This window comes from Tachypleus tridentatus, chromosome 9 (assembly GCF_004210375.1).
Source record: "Tachypleus tridentatus isolate NWPU-2018 chromosome 9, ASM421037v1, whole genome shotgun sequence".
Lineage (NCBI taxonomy): Eukaryota > Metazoa > Arthropoda > Merostomata > Xiphosura > Limulidae > Tachypleus > Tachypleus tridentatus.
Genome location: NC_134833.1, coordinates 86,466,905 through 86,488,286, shown reverse-complemented (window position 1 = coordinate 86,488,286; position 21,382 = coordinate 86,466,905). Strand labels below are relative to the sequence as shown.

Here is a 21,382-nt window from a genome sequence, read left to right as displayed (position 1 = left end):
CTGTTACACAAACCAGATATTTCAGCTTAATTACATGTATTACAAGTGTTTGATGTTATCTCTTTATGCCCACCTTAGGAATAAAATATACTGCCACATACAATTATTTTTAGCTGAAAGATAAAGTATTAAAGTCTGAATTGTAAATAAAATCATTTTTCATCTAGACACTAAAGTAAATTAGCAGAGAAAGAAAAAACTTTTACTTAGGATATGAACTTCAAGTACAAAGTTTTAATTTCTTTAATTAACCACCTACATATTTAGAGCTTGCAGCTACATTTCCAAATTGTACATAGTTTTAAAATATATGTAGGTAACTATTTCATATATGTTTGGCAAGTAAATTGTGCAAAAACATTAATATGTTTATTTTTCACCCTTTTGTTTTCCAGAGTAGTATGTACACACTGCTTTTGTAACAGGATTTCTATATCTTCTCCTGATTCATATCTATTTCATTATTACTTCACTGAAAACTTATTAAAAAAATTATAAATTACCTTAAATTCTTATAATTTAACTGACTTAAATTCAATATATAGACCATCAGCAGAATAAAAATTATAATTATGTTTCCTTGAGCTTTACTCCACATTTTTATATAATACCAGAAAAAAGTTACAAGGACTTCAACTTCACCAATCTTAGGAAAATTCATCTTCATTAAATCTTTATAAGCCTGCAGACTTACACTGTTATAAGTGTTAATTTAAGAACCCAGTAACTACTGAGTTCTATTAACTTTTGTCATAGTCTGAGCTCAATTAGCCTTAATTAAGCAATCTAGCTCATTTTAAATCACATTATCATTGACAAAAATCAGTTACCACCTTACTGTATAATCTTTTACATAAAAATCTATCATGACATTCATCACTGTTCATTTTAGCATGACTTATATTCCACAAATCAAGAACACTGCTCTTAACTGATTTGATCACATGACGAGCTAAGAACAAAGCATGATTCAATCATTCAACAGTTTAAGCTACTTAGAAAATACCTATTTCATTTCCAGGCCTATGGCTAATATCTTTAAAACCTTTCCCTTCTTGTAAATAGATGTGACACAAACAAGTCTTGTAAAAAAAAAAGAATACATATATATGCCACAATAGTACAACAATAGTGTAACTATATAGCATAGTAAGTGTCAATGTGGGAAGAATTAAAAGAAGAAAATCAAAATTATGGAGATAAATATTATAAAAACATCACTGGTAATAATCCTGGTCCATAAACAACTCTTATAGAGCCAACATTCCAACTGTAGAATGTTGCAAAAAACTGGAAATATAAGCAAGTTAAATTAATTATTATATTAGCTTTTGTTTCTTTACTAAATCATTGGCATGATATGGTTAAATCTCAATAAAAAATCAGAAGATAAATGGATGCCCGCTAAGAAAATTAACAATTTCATGTAACTAGCCAAGTGCTTGAATATACAGCAAAATACAATGACTAGCTCACATTCAGTACAAACTAATTTCTTCATTAACAAAGTATTTCCTTTTTTCAATTCATATATTTTATATATATATATATATATTTAAACATAAAAAAAAAAATACTTCCAGAAATTTACAGATTATATTAATATTCAACAATCAAATCCTATCATCCATTTCCCTTAAAGAACAAAAGCCATTTAAACATTATGTGACATTTAGAGAGGCAATCATTCAGTTTTCTTAATGAGCACAGACTCCAGGAGTTACTTCTTTATTGTAGCACTCAGGAACCATGGCACTCTAGGTTTAGCCTTGAATTGTTGAAACTGTTTGTTTTAAAACATTTAATTATGAACAGCTATTGTGATTTCATGTTCATACATGAACTGCAGAAAACATCCATTGTTGTGAACCTGCATTTTCATCACATTTGTTTACAGTCAGTCCCACATCTTTATATTTACTGCTGTCCAGGCAGAGCCCAGAGCTTATATGTTTCAGCATTTTCTTGTTGCCAACCCACAGCCACTTCTGCAAAGCAAGATGAAAAAAGGGTTAAAATATTATGCTACTTACTTTACATAGGCAAGTCATGTTACATCTGCATATGTAAGTTATGCCACTTAACTCTGCATATCTAAATAATGCCACTTTTGGAGTAGAACCTTTGAGAAATGATAAAGGAAGGAACTTATTTGATGATTAGTAGATGGATGGATTATTAAATTCTGTTTTGTTTTCAGGTTCTAAGCCAATGATTCACAACCACTAGTAAATGATTAAATTTTCTTCTGAAAATGGTGGCATGAATTAAAACATCTGACAGAATGGACCCCCCATAAGGGTCACGTTTTAGCCCTAAAATCAGTGAGCAAAAAGAGGTGCTTTTGATTATTCCTTTACTACCCTAGCTCCAGGAAGTCAATACATATGCAATGTGTTTCAGTATGGAGCCCATATTAAGGTTACTGTATCAATTTCTGCAAAAAAAATCAGTCATTTACAAACAAATGGACTCAACTTTAACACTGAGCACATGCATATACAACTATATATGCACAGTATATATATAACTGGGCAAAAGACATATATGAAAACAAATTAGATACAAACAGGTACATACCTATGCTTATGACACAAGAACAATAAACAAGTTCAGCAACTGTGAGTTCTAATATTCGTTCACCTTTTCAACAGACATGCCTAAATGTGTGAATGCTCAAGAGGGTTTCTTATGTGGGTAAATATTTCACATTACATCTATGCCTTGTGCTTGCTATAGCTGTGTTTTTTGTAGGCTACAGGAATAACAGGTTTCATGTATGCAATTATTCTTCAGATTCTTTTATAACACATGTGCCAGGTTATTGTGTTTGAGTAGTTTAAATTCATTGTAGGGCCAAAAACAGCCCTTAGAGGGACCCATCTCTTGAGAGACTATACTAAAGTCAAGGAATGTATTTTTACATAATTTACGATCTGCAAGCATAACATTCTCTCTTCTTAATTACTTTTAACATTTTGCTAGTCAGATACCCAAGTTTATTTAAGATATGAGTAGTTTTACCATTCATCCATCCATGTCCTGGGAGTACATCAGTGACAAAATAATTTGATTTAACCTTTTTGCTATGGACAGGTTATAAAGTGCATACATCATGACTGTTTAGAGTTACAATCAAAAGTTTATTAAACTACTTTACAACCATTGTATGCAAATTAACTTGACATAAAAATGTAGCTAATAAACCATAATTTTTAATATTGTACAAGTTTTAATTTCTTAATTTTATAAGAAAATATTTTTAAAAATCTCCAATCTCTCCTAGTATGAGAATCATAACATTTGTTTTCTAGGTTTTGTCTCTTCTTTAATATGTTTGCAGTGACAAGAACAGAAATTAAAATAAATAATTCATTATACTATAAATATTACCAAGGCAAAGCATAGTTTATAGCTTTCAGTCTTATTTGTTTACACAGCCATAAACTAGAAAATCGGATCCTCTTGCCATGCCAACCTGTCTTCTTTTTCACAAATTACCAATAATTCTTTCTGACATTTATACTATATTTATAACCAGTAGAAAGCCAAAAATTTAATATATCAAGTGAAGTATTATACTACATTGTTTTATGTATAGAGAATTGTCTATTTTGTCTTCAGTTTGAAATTTTTTCTTACGATATTAACACTGACTAGCTTAGCTGAATTTTTAGAGGCTTTTATTGCACAGTTAGCAAGCCATATAAATTATAGTTATAAAACTGTTTGTTTTGTACACGTTACTATACTGTGTTCTCAGGTGCATTATTTAAGCAAATAAAATGATTATAGTAGTAGTACTACCATTACTATAAAAAGTTTAAGTTTCATTAACAGTGGAGGACAAAAAATACAAAAGGACCAGGGTAAGTATTATATTTCTTATTTTTAATGTATATTCTTGTCTATTATTATAAAAGTAACTAAACTGTAAAAATTAGAAGATTATTAGGTTAGATAATGAAAAAGAAATAAAAATTCTTCACAAGATTTGCCTGTGAGCAGCTCATGTGTTATGTAGTTCAATACAGCAAAGTAAGTTATATGTTCTTTAAGGGATTTACAACTTGTGTAGCAGGATATATAGTAAGACATGGTTCAAAAGCCATTAAAATTAACTATAAACAGATGTATACTGTTACAAACTTTTAGGATATACAATTGTAGTTTTATGTTACACCATTTGAAGTCATCATAGAAGAACAATAGAATAATTTAGGTTTAGTTCATATTTTTTTTATGTTGGTTACAAGGTAGCTGAAATTGACCAAGTGGGTATACAATTTAGGATAGGGAAAATAACAGATAAAATAGTTTTACAAAATGAAATTTCAGAATTTTCAGAGAAGTAAAGTATTTAAAATCTTCAAATGAAAATCACTTTGTACTTGGAGCAGTCAAGACACTGAATCTATAAATTCATGAACAAACCTTCAGTGTAAAAAAGTTTGTGTGTAAAAGACTTGTAATATTTACTGAAAGCATGTCAAATTTCATGAAAATATACAAAACATGTCAACAGTTATAGAATGGAAACTCTGATGACTATTTTGGGGGGTGATGAATTCAGTTGAAACTACTAAGCCTGCAGTGAAAGAGTTAATTCATTAATTTTGCAACAGGCAATGTACACATTTGATACTTGCATAACAAACATGGTTATAGCACAAGTGCCTTTTTCAAGCTGGAAAAGCATAAATAATTATACCTCTCATACAACAGGAGGTTCATTATATGTTTTAACACTGCCTTATTTATCTTGTCCATTATAGAATTAATTATCAGGTAAGAGTATAATAAAAGTATTCCAACCACACTATGTTTATCACAGCCACTGCCAACAATGCCAAAAAAAAAAGTACACAGCAAAATCAAATACATTAAAAAAAGAGAGAGAGAGAAAAAAAAAAGACCTTACATGTGCATGCCAGTAGAAGTTAACTGGTGGAAAGATCTTATGTGAAGTATGAGACAATTGTGAACATCTTGTTGACAGACTGTTAACTTTATCTCTTTCTGAAGGTAATGTATCATGTTTGACAACAATATGGTATTGTACAACCAGTAAGACTCTTAGACCAGCAGTAAAATTATATTTAAAATATGCGTTTATTAATGATAACAGATTAAAGTTTGCAAAGACTAACCTGGCTATTAGTATTGTAGCACTGTTGAAAGATGACAGGAAATCCAATTTTTGGTTCTCTGACAAACATACACAAACTATGAAACTTGAGTTGCTGGTTTTTGGTTATTTCCCAGTCCTGAAAAACATGTTATATACACAAATAATAATTACAGAATAAAATACAGTATTTTTTTTCTATAATTAGAAGCTAAGAATGTATGAAATTTCCATGAATTTATTTTTTATCTCTGAAAAGTAAAAAAAACCAACAACAAACTCTTAATTGAATGTGCTTTAACTCTCCAATGAATATCTCCAAATATTTTTCTTTGAAACTACTGATTATTTCTCTCTCAGTAATTTTGGTGTTTTAATTTCTGTAAGCTATAATAAAGTAAGAATTTCTTGTGCTGTACATATTGAGAAAAGCAGTTATAGTACAATGTCATAAATGTCATTGACAAGTGATGTGATAAGAGTGGGAATTTGGAGATCAGATGCTAAATAATAGATCATGTGGCCATCTAATGCAGATCCTAAAATACCACACTATCTATCTAAAAAATAATATGAAAGTGCACTTTTAATACAATGAACTCAGGAGAGTAATTCCACATGTAGCGACAAGACGTAGAAGACACTGGAAGAACCAAATTGGCAAGTATTTGAATAAAGACATATGAAGACACTTAACTCTTTCCAGATCAGTGAAATATTTGTCACTAATATCTTTATGGTTTTTATGTTTTCACAGTGCAGTTACTTTACCAAACTGACTGAATTTAGTGTAAACTTTCTGAATATATAGTTTCTACAATAAAATTTATATAATTTCAATAGGTATTTGAATAAAGACATATGAAGACACTTAACTCTTTCCAGATCAGTGAAATATTTGTCACTAATATCTTTATGGTTTTTATGTTTTCACAGTGCAGTTACTTTACCAAACTGACTGAATTTAGTGTAAACTTTCTGAATATATAGTTTCTACAATAAAATTTATATAATTTCAATAGGTATTTCTAATGTTTTTTTAGGTTTCTTGAAAAAATTTTTTGTTTCAATTTAATTTTGTTAGGTTAGAACATTCCAGTGTATAATAGTCAGCTTCAGTTTCTTTGATATTCATTACCAATGTCTTCTGATACTTGCTGATTGAAGCAGTCAAATTCTGCTATAGAGCCATACTATCATTAGCAAAGATTTATCAGTGACCTCACTTTTCAAAATGGCATCACAGATACCTCTGTCATGCAACATATTGACTTTTGCCAATAACATATTTGATATATCAATCTTTATCTATAAATTACAGTCTCTTGTTAGTATACAAGTTCTTTGTTTGTGTGTTGTTTCAATACAGTAAATTTAATATATTTAATCCTTTTGCAGTGGGTTACGGGTTAAAGTGCATGTAATCATGTTTGGTGACTTGCATTCAAAATTTTATTCAACTACTGTTTTATAAAGTTATGTCAGTAAGTTTGAAATAAAATTGTAGATTATAATTCAAACTTTAACGTTGTACATGAGTTAATTTCTTAATTTGAATGTAATGTTTAAAAACACACCAAAAATATAGATTTTAGTGAGTCATGAAGTATATTGAATGCAGCACTGTTTAAAATTAGATGATGTGATGTCAAAATACTAAGTGTGGTTTTGGGCAAATTGCTAACATTATCAAGCTAAAATATAAAATAAGAACCTCTATCTTTATATTTTGCTGAAATATGGCATAGGTACTGAATAAAAAATAGTGGTTCTGTTCAACTCTTTTCATTTTTTGAAATAGTCTCCTATATACTCTTATTACTGTATATGACATGTGAATAACCAATTGACAGCTAATAATGTCCCATCTGTGAAAAGTGGAATTCTATGGTATCACTATACTTACTTGTGAATTTTTTTGTTCTTCAACTGTACATATAAAATATTAAAAAAAAAAGCTTGATATCCTCCATGTGCAAATTCTTAAAAGGCTAAGCAACCTTTGTCCAGCAGCAACTGAGTTCAAAGGTAGTAGCGAGAAGAGATAACTGTTTGTTTTACTTCTGGATTTATTGGTATATATATTTTAAGAAAAAAGAGATTTAATAACTTATTTCTCAATAGTAATAATCTGTATACATATATTATGTATAATAATTTAATGTGACTGTATATTACAATCCACTATAACAGAGCCAAGACAGAGAAGACTAAAGGCCAGTTTTATATAATGGATACATAACACGAGTGCACATGCAACGTGTCAATGCAATTTACGTAATGTTAGCTAGACATGACTGGAAGGTCAATGTAATAAAAAATAATAAATATATAGCATTATGAGACTTAAGCTAATTACACAAAACATTTGTATTTTAGTGTTGTAATATTTAGTCATTCAAGCACAAAAAAGCATAATTTACATTTATTTCCTAATTTTTTTATAATGTTGATCAACTGACAGATCCCACACAGTTACAGCATAGAAAATAACACAAAATATAAAGTCTTACTGAAAACAAACATTATTAAATGTTTGAAATGTATTTAAGAGGTTTTACAGATTTTACAGATACTCGAGATTTTTGGGATGAAGTATAGTTTTCTTAACCATGACACTGTGCACTCAGACTAGTAACAAAAAACAAATCTTTAATAAAAGTATTTCATTAAAGAATCTGATTTTAAGTGTACAAAAAACTTGTAATCTTTACTAAATGTATACCAAATTTTGTGAACATACACAAACTGTATAAAATGTAAATTCTTAACGTGTAGATGAAGTTGTATATATCATACCGAGCCCATAGGGAAAGGGTTAATACAAAATCTTTTATTGTCTGAATAGTTTGGCACCTCATATTCTAGTCAAACTTAACCCAACTTACCTGATGTCTTATCACAGAAGAATATTACTATAGCCTTCAAGTAGATATAATTAAACATAATTCCAAGAACAACATCAAAAGAAACAAAAACATTTTTGACCTGAAGTTACTCCAAACTGTTTCCTCTTTTTCTTGATCTTTTGTTCATCTTAGAAAAAGTATGGCTAATTAATAACAACAAACCAAAAATTACTGCTAAAACTTCCTTGTTTACACAGCTGTGACAAGTGGCTTAGAAACTCCTCTATCTAACATGCTGCAAAATTTTGAATAATAATAATTTCAATCAGGATAAGGAAAAAAAACAGCAAAAAATGTAAATGATGTCACAACTGATTAAAGTTTATGCAAGTAGCATTCTTGGTTTCTTTAGGAAATCATCTGTAAATTCTTGCCTAAACTTCTGTTCGATCTAAGCTAAATGCTTTCTTGTTGGAGTTGTTGGGGTTGAAGCAGAACCACATTTTTACACTATTTTACTATCAAAAAATTATCAGCATACCCTAGAAACTTACTTCTACTTACAAACCTTTTTAATTGACTATTTAAAGCATTTGTAAAATTTGACACACACAAACAGAGATGTGAATTTTTTTCTCAGTGATGCACTTTATTCCTACCTACGTAAAACCGACTCACGCACACCACAAATATACGGCATCCCCAAACCTCATAAACCAGATTGTCCATTAAGACCAGTAACGTCCACATATGAATCGTTTAATTACAATCTTAGTAAATACATAGCATGGGCATTCTCCAAATATGTAACATCAGCCAGCTCATTCATCAAAGACTCTTTTAATTTCAAGTCTAATCTAAATCAACTTAATCATAAAGCCTTAATGGCCAGTTTCGATGTTATATCCCTCTTTACAGAAGTTCCAACCACTGAAGCCTGCAAGATAGCCTTAGAACTCTATATCCGAGACCCTAACCCAACTATAGAAATTCCCAGTAACCAGTTAGCAACCCTCATAGAATTCACCACGATAAAGACAAACTTCATATTCAACAACCAAAACTATATACAAACAAATGGCATGAACATGGGCAACCCAGTATCACCAGTTCTAGCCAATATTTTTATGACACAAGTTGAAACACAAGCAATTAACACAGGATTAGATAAACCACTATACTGGTACAGATATGTAGATGACAAAGTTGCGGGATTCAAATCTACAGAACACATACTTAATTTTTTCAATCACATTAACTATATACATCCCAACATTAACTTCACATGTGAAGAGGAAGAAAACAATCAAATATCATTTCTTAACCTCAAAATTACAAGAACTGACACACAATTCAAAACAGAAATCCACCAAAAAATCACCCATACTGGACTATACATTTCTTGGGACTCAGCACATGAAACAAAAACTCAACATACTAAGAAACCAAATAAACACAGCCATAAAACTATGCTCACCAGATAAAATTAACGATGAATTAGACAAAATAAAACAATACTTCATCAACATCAATAAGTTTCCTCCACAAACCGTAGAAAACATTATACGCACACACCTAAACAAACGGCAAAATCAACCAACTAAAGTAAATACAGCTCACGAATCAAAAAACCACGAAACCATATACTGCTGTATACCATATATTCCTGACATCAGCAAACAAATAACCAACATTTGGCAAAATTAGTAACAAAAATGACATTCCAGTTAATACCAAATTTATTCAAAAACCAGGCACAAAACTGAGGTCTATACTATGTAAAAACTACACTGACAAACACCACACCAACATTATTTATAAAATACAATGTGATAACTGCCACAACTTCTATATTGGAGAAACAAGTAGAAAAATGGAAACCAGATTCAAAGAACATAAAAAGTCACCTTCACACGTTTTCGAACACTGCAAGTCAAATAAACACAACATAACCATAGAAAACACTCAAATACTAAATAAAGAAACAAACATAAACAAATGCAAAATTAAAGATGCCTTACTTATACAACAACTTAAACCCAAAATAAACCAATATAAAGGAATGCCTTTATACCTATATTAATATAATAAAATAAATAAAATTATATATTCAAACATCTAATACCGCCCTCTACATTTCGACATACAGTTACACAACCCCTTTCAAACATGTGGTCAGCTTCCGGTCAGTTACCTCTTTCTTTGTGAACCTGACGATGACCGAAGAAGGTCGAAACGTTGTTCGCTCTTCTATGTAAAATTCAAAAACGAATTTTCTTATTTACTAAGGACTAGATGTTGTGATGCATAATCTAAATAAAAAGAAATATTTGTACATTTACAATACTCTTAAAGATACCAAAAATAATTAGGAAAAACAAAGATTATTTACTGAGCCTACTGTCTTTCTACTGAAGTTGAACTATAATTGAGGTCAGGCACCATGATGTAACCTAACCCCTTTCCTTGAACTGGACTTTTGTCACTAGCCAAACAAAGAGATACACTATTATAAACTTAATCAGTTTATATGCACTTACTATGAGTTTATGTATTGCTTCAAGCACTATTAGGCTTGTCCAGTTTCAGTAATACTTGTATATTGTGCTTGTTTCTTTTATTTCTTTTCTTTATTTATTCCAATGGAATAGGCACTAGTTAGGTAAATACAGCTAAAGGTCACAATGATATCCAACATTTAGAAAAGGAGCCTCATACTTTACCTGCAAATCAAATTACAATTTACATACCTGCTAGTTTTCCATTGCTTTCTAGGTCACTAATTTACTCAAGATAATTTTTTACAATATGATGCATGCTATCCTATAAAACATTGTATTGGATAAATAACACCGTTTTTCAACTTTTTAAATATGTAGAACAGATGTACCTGATTACCACCTGCTCCATGACATTCAAACAATCCTACTGTCTCTCCAACACCACGACCTAAACTATCGATGCAAAAAACACCTTGTCGTATGGATCCATGTTCTTTGTCACTATCATCAGGGATTCTGACATACAATAACAACATTTTAGAATAATAATAAAACAGACCCAAAGGTAAGTCATTTAACAATTATTTATATAAAATATTAATCCATCAAAGTGTCTTAACATAGAAAATACATGACTTAGCAATGTATGGCAAAAATCTACACAGCTGACAGTAATATTTATAATTTGAAATATAATTGCTAATTACTATCATAGCTTCACACACTCAAATAACTAGCCTAAGATTTTTTACCATTCTAGTTTTATAGAAGTCATTAAATGACCATCATCATACTTTCATACATAAACACCAAATTACTCTCTCACCACAAGCTCAGTTGATTAGACCAAGTTAATGTCCCCAAAGTAACCACTAGATTTTCCACACAGTAACTTTTAATATACTTTGTTTATAGTCATGAAACACAAAAAGCATTCAGTAAACAATACACATCTTTCTTACATAAAAAATAAGATACTTTTAAATAATTATTTTTACCAGAAATCTGTCCATGATTATATAGTTGGAGATTTGACTGCCCTGAATTCAAAATGTATTTATCTTAAAATTGTCAAATTTCATTTTCATAATCTCTTAAACCTCCTAACCTTTTTTTATGCAAATCTTTGCATTTTATCTGTTATATCCTCTTTCCTAATTCTATATCCATCTGGTGAATTTGACTGACCTTGTAACCACCATATAATATATGAAAAAATCTAAATTACTATTTTCACCTTTCTAGAATAAAATTAAGAACTTAAAATTTATGTAACATTGATATTTTATTTATTATGTTTTAATGCCAAATTTATTCATATACAGTGATAATAAAATAGCTTATTTAAATTTTTAATGTACCTCTTCAAAAGACACAGATATGCACACTAACTTATTCATACTGAAGGGGTTAATTCAGCCTCACTACCCTTATTTTAAAAAATAGGTCAGTTTCCAATTTATCCTCACCTTCTGAAACAGTAACGATACCATCATTACCATCCTGGCTTTAGATAAACCATTAACCGAGAGAATCATTATTGTACTATTATTGTTAAAAGATTTAACTAACTATAATCATAACCCTATATTAGAAAAACAAAGATTTTATTGCCTTATCAGCTTCATAATATTTGTGTTAGAAAGAGCAGATAACTCAGATAACATCATTAGCCTAGCTCTATACAGCAATGAACAAGTTAGTTATTTCCATTTGGTTTTATTTAAAAAACCGGTTTGGCAAATATTATTACAGTTTTATACCAAAAATTAATCAACTGTTCAATAATTGTTCTATTTCTGCACAGTAAATTAGATGGAAAAAAATAACATTTCAGTAATAAAATATAATTAAAAAGACACTTAGCCCTACTAAAATCTTGAGCTACATTTCTTTATTTGCTTCTCAATTTATTGTCCACCATTTACAATACATAAAATTGTCCAAATATCATTATTTGTGCAAATATTATGTGTAATTATGTCTCCTGTCCTCTACTGACAGAATGTCTAAGCCATTCATATTCTTTAATGTAGAGATACCTCTTATTTCATGTCTACTTTGTAGTACAGAACCTTACACGATCATACTCTCTCAAACATACACCAGTACAGGAAGAAGAATAACAATAATTACACTCAAAATAATTATATCTTTAAATTATATTTCACTGTTTGGGTGGTAATTTCAAATATGTCACTGTACTTTTATAACCACCTTCAGCAGGAATCTCTATACTGAAATATGAGGAGACACCTGTAACTTGTACAAAAAGATCAATGTTTCACCAAAAAATGGTGAAGTGGAATCTGAAGAACCACATTATCAAAAGCAATATTGGCATTTTCCCAAAAGTATTATGTTCGGAGTTGGTGTAACATTTGTGGAATAAATATTTAATATGGAAACCTTCTGAAAGAAAAAAAAAGTGATTCAAAACTATCAAAAACATGGTGGAAGACAACCTCCTGGAAGGGAAAACTTCCCATTGGATAAGAAACATGGTTTAGAGAAAATAAGATTCTTTCCCAACTTAAACTTATGACAAAAATTCCAAGTTCATTTTTTATTTCTTTAGACAAGAAAATGGGAAAGTGAAAGAATCAATCAGTCATCTAAGTAGTGTGGATAACCTATTCCAGGATAATGAAGATAGCATGTCTTGATTATGATAACATTCAATAAAACAAAAGAAGCCACATATAGTCTGAAAGGAAGGGCCTAGATCTAATAAACGTGATTCCCTCGTAAGAAATAATGATAATCATAAAAAAGTGAATAAAGTTAGTGCCTGCAATATCCAATTTTGTTATTCAAAAGGTCTTCCACAGACGGACATAAACTTGGTGAAAATTTTCCATCTTTAACCACAAAACAGTTGAAAAATTACTAAGAAGAAAGGGAGATCTAAAACTGATAGTCAATCCCTTGTATACTTGGATCCTATAAACAAAAAAGAATAAAACAGCAGGTTGGGGTTCATCACTTCCACATTTGTTCCCTTAAAAAATGTATCTATACTTTTTAATTCAGAGATTGAGATGCAAATTAAAACAGGCAACAGAAAAAAATTCATAGTTCAGACATCACCAAAAGTTGACTGGTCTACAGATTCCATCAACAGAGGGTGCAAGATATAAGATTACACATTGTGTCTTCAAACATGCAGTAAGATTTGCTTGACATTACATATTGCAAATGGTGACAATTAAATGAGACAGAAGGAAGTAGGAACAGAAAAAAATGTAATTCTTGAAAAAAACAATATGGTATTGGTTGAGGTCACACAAGAGGTAAAATATTGTATTTAAACTAAACATGTTAAGAATCCACAATAAAAAAATCAAAATACAAAATTTAAAAATCTACATCTACGATTATTAGTATGTGAGTTCTATAATGTTACCAGTGACAGAAGTCAATGTTTTTGTAGATTACTACTTACTTTAATTCTGGATAAACATTTTCCAGGTACCAACTAAAAGGTTTACAATTCAGATCCCTACGCAACTGGAGTCTTTCTTGAATGCTGTAATATAATTATTCATGAATTATGTTTATTTTAAGAAGAAGCAACAGATATCCTCGAATACTGTTAAAATAAAGAAATGAGGAAGGGGATTTCGGTAAATAACAAATAACATGTAACATTGAGATATGATGGCTAATACTAAGCATTAAAAATGTTACACACATTCCATTTGACATCAGGAATTAATGATTTCCAATTTCCTGCTGCCTGAACAATATCAAAGGGAAAAATGCCACAAGAAATATTCTCTTTGATTATCATGTAACTTCAAATTGTGTTTAATGTAAGAGTGATAGAGGTGTCACCTTAAAAAATGCAAAACAGGTAACAAAATATACATTGAAGGAGTTACAACATGAATACAACCAGGAATTTAAAAGCAATTAGAGAGTCCTGACAGTGATGTAATGAATTCAGTGATGCAGTTACTTTCTTTATGTATCCACTAGCATATGAATTCCTGTGCTCTGTCATAAGATTCAAAGGCTCCATCATGATTCACAAAGGCTCCCTTGTACTGATCAAGCTCCTCCATTCTCCTCAATCACATTTCTATACATACCCTAAGGGTAATCTGTGTTTAAAAATGTAGGGCATTTGGTTGTGATGCTTGAGCTAGTTTGTGAGTAGAAGGATGAATAGTTTAAAACATGGCATCTCTGATATCTTGAGAAATTGTCAAGAATGTAGAACCCAATGTCATGATAAGTTGCACTAAAAACCTTAGAATTGTATCAAAACTGAGTGACCTTCCAGATACATTATAGCCTGCCCTCCCTCTTTTAGGAGGAAATACCCTTAGGCCACCCTGAGTCCACACTCCAAACTTATTTGGTACTTCTAACTCCAAAACTGTGGAAGCATTATGTGACCAAACAAACATATTCACAAACAATATCATTTACTGTGAATTTTCAATAACAGATGTTTTTCATTAGATCCACTTGGATCATTTAAACACTGTGACACATTATGTATTAATAATGATGTTTAGACTGCATTAAGTCCTTAATGAAAATCAGGTAATTAGCAATTTGAAGGTGATTTGAAACCACATACCTATAATACTATCTAATTTTATCATCTATTTAACTTGAAGTCTAGAATGGAATTAAAATAAGGTTTTGCATGAAAGAAAAAAAAAGTAAAATAATTAACTTTCATATACACTTAACTACCAATAATTAGTAAGTTATCCCATGAAAGTTCCTTTAAAATAACAGATTAGTAATTTAAAATATTATCCTGAAAAGTTTGCCTTCTTTTATAGTCTTAAAAAGTAGTGCGCGGCTTGTGTAAAATTTAACTTCTGGAGTCAATGAAAGTTCTTCTGAGATAAGGGATCTAAGGTGCTGAGATTAAAAAATAATTAATTGAATTTTTTCAAGTACCTTTTAGTTTTTTAATGATAATGATTCAGGTTTCATAAGTTAGAGACTGAACAATGAATATCTTCCTGGAAACACTAGTCAGTCTCTTTCTAAAGAATCTAATTTTCACTTTATTGTTAATGATTTAATCATTTACATACACAGTAATAACATCAATTATTGTCATGTAAACTAATTAATCAATTAATATTGTGATAACAAAATTAGTGTCTGATTATTCCAACAATCAAGTAATCAAAATTACCATTAAAATAACTTTCAAGAAGATAATTTAGTCAATCAAAAAAGTGATATTATTACTGTTTTCAATTATTCCAACAACAAATTAATTGACATTCCAATTCTATCAATAGTCATGAAAATCATCAACCAATCAAAATCACAGCTTCTGATTCTTGCCATTTTTGCTTATTCCAACACTTATATAATCAAATGTTGCCACTGTTTGTTGTTGAGCACAAAGCTAAATAATGGGGAGGGTTTGTGAGTTGAGAGGCTCAAGCTCAATTACCATCGTTACTAAAATTGTTCCCCCATCTTGATTATTGCAAAGCTACAAAGACTATGTGCATTACCATTAATTTTGAACTACTGATTAAAAGAAAAGTAACAGGGCTAGCAGCACTCACTGCCAACACTCTGGCTAGTTAAGTGTTAAATAAAGTGTAAATTTAGTTGTTTTTTTCTTACATTGTGTTATGTTTGTTAAAATTGTGTATAAACAGACAAGAATCGAGATGAGACATCAAGGGGTCCAAACTCCCTTAAACTACTATATAGTATTAAAAAGAAGCATTAGGTGTCTGCCTTTATTTTATTGGGCTATTAATTACCACAACAGTTTTCTTTATGTTTCCACTCAAGAACACAAATTAAATGCACCATCAGTCAATATACGATTATTTCTACATAACTGGAATGCACACTCAGTCAGTACCTGATTATTTCTTAGCTTATACAATACAAACCCTAATGAAATGCTGCCATGGTAAATTTTTACACCTTAGTTTTTCCCACTCTAACAACATGTATAAACTTTGGAGATTTGGTTTTGTAAGTTACTTTTTATTAGGAAACCTACAGTTTTTACAACATATATACTTGCTATATAATCAATTTTTCATTGTTATTTTTCTGGTAAGAAAGATGTTTTTCATATTTTTAATGTCTAAAATAAGAAAAAGCACAGTAGTATGACTGTTTAAGCAATGACCTCTCAAAACATGTTTGAAAACAGGTATGTTCACCAATGCAGTAATGTTTTTCCTAAGTATGGTTATGAATAATTACAACTGTCTAACTTTAATTTGAATGCTTGTTTTTACTTTAATATCATTAACTTATTATCTTATTTTAACTCTCTGACCTATTTAGGTTACTTTAGGACTATATGGTCAGTACTGATTAATCCAAGACAGTAGAAATCTCCTTTCATATAAAAATGTACTAAAAATTTGGTTACAATCCAATACAACTAACGTTTAAAATGTTAACTGATTCTATATCATAATTTTAAAATTGAAACACATATTTCTTTGCCTAATAAATAAAATCAGTTCTAATTACTCATTTTCCTTGGTTGGTTACAAGCATTTGAGTAACTATGTGGTTTTAGAAACAACATTTAAGGCCCAAATTTTTTGTTATAAACACCCTTAAAGTAATGAACATAAAAACAATACTAGATTGTCTGAAAAAATATACAGTGTTGTTGCAACAAATGACTAATGTGGATGAATTGTTTATTGTTTTTAAACGTTAGATAATGTAGTTGAATTGCATTTATGATGCCTTTTCATGTATAAAGTTTGAGGGAAAAAAGTAACTTAGTACTGAGCTATTGTGTCAGAATCTTAAAGACAGAACATATATATGCACACACACAGGGTATGAAACAATTAAGTCCTCTGACTGAAGACTGCTTAAGACTTAAATAAAGGAAACTTATTGATGCTTTATTCTTTGTTTAAGATTATAGTGTTTTTACTTTTTATTAGATACACTATGGTTTCATTGAGTTGCAAAGTTTGTAAACATAGGGTTTTTAAAAAATTATATTTACCAAATCCTCATCAAATCAGATTCATTTAATAAAGTTTGCTGTTTAGTGAGTAAGGCAGGCAATTTCAAAACATTCAGTGACTTACATCTTTATTGAATATTGTTACAGTCTAACCCCAAGCTACACTGATTCAAGTATACATGCTTTATACAATTTGACCAATGTTTCAACTCATGCAACATCCTGCTTGACGTTCATGTGATAGAATGGTTGTTAATTTGGAATATACAATGAATGTTATTTCACAAGATGTGATAAGAAAAACTAGGATGAATGAAAATAAAGAATCAACTGATACATTTAAATGGAAACTGTATTTTATTAATGACTTTTTCGAGCAGATGCTCTTCACTGTGCAATGTATAGTGTTTCAATGGAATTAAGCTAGGGAAAAAACTGAGCTGTTAGGTTACAAAAAATATAAAAAAACATGTTGATGTGTTCGTCTCAGTCTATTGAAATGTGCCACTCAACAAATTAAAATGAGAACATCTTAAATACCATATTATCTTCCAAGTTAACACTTGTGTTTAAAGGAAAGATTTACTTTTAAGTAGTTACTCATTTTCATCAACTCTTCCCTTAATTCCCCCCTCACCTTGTAACATCTTAAGTCTCCTCCATTAACTTTCCCTTTGAGAAAATTTTATCCTTTCTGTAATTATTTCCCTGTATCATTATAATCTTGTATTAAGCTGATATTAAAATCAAATCATTAGGTGGATTTATATTTGTGATCTTCCTTTTTTATATTTCTGAACCCAATTTTTGGTTTTCTAAATACTTTTTTTTTAAATTACATTCCTGCTAATTCTAATAATGTTTACTTTTGTCACTGTATTCCAAGTTGTACTTGTCTAATTAGAAGTACTGTTTTACCTTTTAATGTTTTTTTTTCTAGCCTGATTTGTAGTCTGCCACTCAGATAATCAATCATTTAGCTTCCAGCTACCATAATATTGGTATCATGCCTCATTACCTTACAGATTTTCCATACTTTCTGGTTAATAGATGGTTCTGAAATTTGTAGGTAAAGGATTTATTAATTAGTAAATTTTTCATAAAGTTCTAATTTGTGAGTGAAGTTTTAATAAGGCTATTAATTCCATTATTTTATTTTTAAATATCCTTCTGTTATTAAATAAGGTTATCAAACCTTGTTCTCAGGTCCCTATCCCCTTATTTTCTATAGTTCGATAGACTTAACACCTTGAGTTACACAGTTTCAACATACAAGGTGATTTTTTAGTAACATACCTTCCACGTAACTCTGGGTTTGACCATATGTCAATTCTATTTAAACAATGTACATAAATAACTCATTAACTAGCTACTTAACTATTTCAACTGTAATCATGGTATGTTTTAAATGAAAACATTATTATTCTTACTGATGATAATAAAACATTTTAAAATTCTAATTATCAAGATCACCAGATCATTGGGGAGAATACTGCATATTTTAAAAACAATGGGCAAATGGTGGCCTTCAGAAGACATCTACTGTATGATATTAATAGTAGATTGAAAAGTACCTAAAAAAGTGGGATAAGATGAATGAATGTAGGTTTGGTTTGTTTTTGGTTTCTTTTGAATTTCGTGCAAAGCTACTCGAGGGCTATCTGTGCTAGCCGTCCCTAACTTAGCAGTGTAAAACAAGAGGGAAGGCAACTAGTCATCACCACCCACAGCCAACTCTTGGGCTACTCTTTTACCAACAAATAGTGAAATTGACTGTCACATTATAATGCCCTCATGGCTGAAAGGGCAAGCATGTTTGGTGTGATGGGGATTCAAACCCACGATCCTCAGGTTATGAGTCGAATGCCTTAACTACCTAGCCATGCCAGGCCAATGAAAGTAGGAAGACGAACAACATGCAAGGAAAATGCAATGGCTTAAAAACTTTATTGAGCAAACACTCCAGTTCTTTTTATTGATGGGGTGGGGTATTATTAATCATTTGTAAATTATTATCCCATCAAATAATTGATTAGCAACTATGGTTAACTGCTTAGCTCTACTTGCTAGTGTGGGTACCAACATCTTAATATTCCAATTGATGTTACTTACTTGACAACAGGTACAGCCTTACCATGATGTTTCATTTCATATTACTTACTTGAAAGTGTAAGCATACAGAGATTGAGTACATTTTATTAAAAGAATTTTGAAACCTCACCATGGCATCACAGTCCATGCCACTTTGTCTAGTCAAGCTTTAACTGATGAACGTATACTTGAACAACAGTTCTGAAGCATAGTTTTCACTGCTAAAAGCTTCACTGTAAGGCTGTGATGTTCCAATCACACTCCATCTTCCAGTAACTTCCCATGATTTATTTAGTGTTGGAGAACAGTGTTTACTTGTACCCATTTCAACAGTTCAACTGGTACAGAAATTCATAACTGTTGAAACTGGTGACTTGATTTTATGTCTTCATATGGAAAACATGAATACCTATTTTATTTTCTAATTGTTTTAGGTATGCAAGAGTTGAACAAATACATCATGGAAGCATCTTCTGTACAAGTGACTTGTGTGGTATTTTTAAACAGAGGTCCCTTTGATAGTGTCATATACTGTTGTCTCGGGCACATGAATGACTTATCATTCAGTTTTACATTCATGGATTCTCACCTATTACAAAATGTTGCTATTTGGTTTTCTTGGCAGGGTTAAAACTTATTGTAAGTCACTTTCTAGATGGCCCTGGTGCTCTAACTTGACCTATATTACTTTGATTTCTAGTACTATTAAGTATAAAGGATACCATAATCTTTGAAATTTTAAAACTTTGATCTGAATAAATTTTTTACATATGAAGTGTATAAATATTTTGCATCAAAAAGGACTGTTACATATCCTTCCAAAAAGTTATCACTTCTAGTTGGCTTTGCACAATCTAAAAAACAACGACAAACCCAAACACTGTCAAATTGTAGTCATGATACATGCTATTCTACAGTAACTTGTGTGTGCCAGATGACTTGCTAATTTTCATGTTCAAAACCAGTTTAATACACCATACTCAACTGCTTGTAGAAACATCATAATATATCCTGCCTGACTTTACTTAATATTTGTATTTGATGTTTTTACTTGCCCCAGTATAGATACACTCACACTTCATTTGATATTACTTATTTTCCAGTGATGATATAGCTACATAGTTTTTTTTTTAATTTAATGTTACTTACTTGCCTGTATGGACACTTTTTGCCATAGGTACAGCAGCATAGTAATATTTCTTGTATTCATCCATCCACACCTCCGCTGCTCGTTTAGTATTTCTGAATGGAATATAAACACATTATTTTATAAACTTAGGATTAATACCTAGAGGTATTGTATTTTGTTGATTAAAACTTAATATTATCATTAAAATATTCTCTGTTGTTTAAGAAAGTTATATTCATTAATTTATGTTATGTTTTATCTGTTCCATATTTATGAACTATAATATTTCACTTTGCACATTAGTGCACTGTCATGTAATTTCTTATATTATATTGTTACTTTTCAACTTGAACATTTAGTTGCCTAAAGTAGAGTCTCTGTATTAAATGTAAAAATTCATTTATCTTAGCAGCATCCTCTATAAAAATGGAAATTTTGCTACTGATGTAAACTGCAAGAACAATATTTCAGAAATCAATCAAGATATCTGAACAACATATCATAAGCAAACATGAGAATATTCACAGGAAATGTTCTTCCAGCCTTACTACATGGATCAGAAGCCAGGATATCCATTAAGACAAATGAGCAGAAGTTAAGAGTTTGAAGGTTTTTAATTACAGAGAAGACAGTTCAAACTGCACCAAAGAGATGATGGACCTACTTGGGCCATGTCCTGAGAGTAAAACACCAGAATTACAAAGTAAGCTTTCTACTGAAGTTAAAAATGCAAATGAA

At 30.4% G+C, this 21,382-nt stretch overlaps 1 protein-coding gene across 5 annotated transcripts in view; it reads right to left on the bottom strand.

Annotated features, from left to right (window-relative positions):
• Window positions 1–206: 206 nt before the first annotated feature.
• Window positions 207–21,382, bottom strand: part of LOC143225671 (polypeptide N-acetylgalactosaminyltransferase 2-like) — a 51,693-nt gene continuing 30,517 nt past the window's right edge. For 4 of the 5 annotated variants that reach the window (XM_076455492.1, XM_076455495.1, XM_076455494.1 and 1 more), the window contains exons 12-16: window positions 20,665–20,757; window positions 13,924–14,007; window positions 10,868–10,994; window positions 5,151–5,267; window positions 207–1,988 (exon numbers count right to left, since the gene is read on the bottom strand). In XM_076455492.1, the coding sequence (XP_076311607.1) occupies window positions 1,833–1,988; window positions 5,151–5,267; window positions 10,868–10,994; window positions 13,924–14,007; window positions 20,665–20,757 (577 nt within the window). In that variant the 3' untranslated portion in view covers window positions 207–1,832. The remainder of the gene's footprint in view (window positions 1,989–5,150; window positions 5,268–10,867; window positions 10,995–13,923; window positions 14,008–20,664; window positions 20,758–21,382) is intronic. The other variant, XM_076455496.1, reaches the window with a different exon arrangement.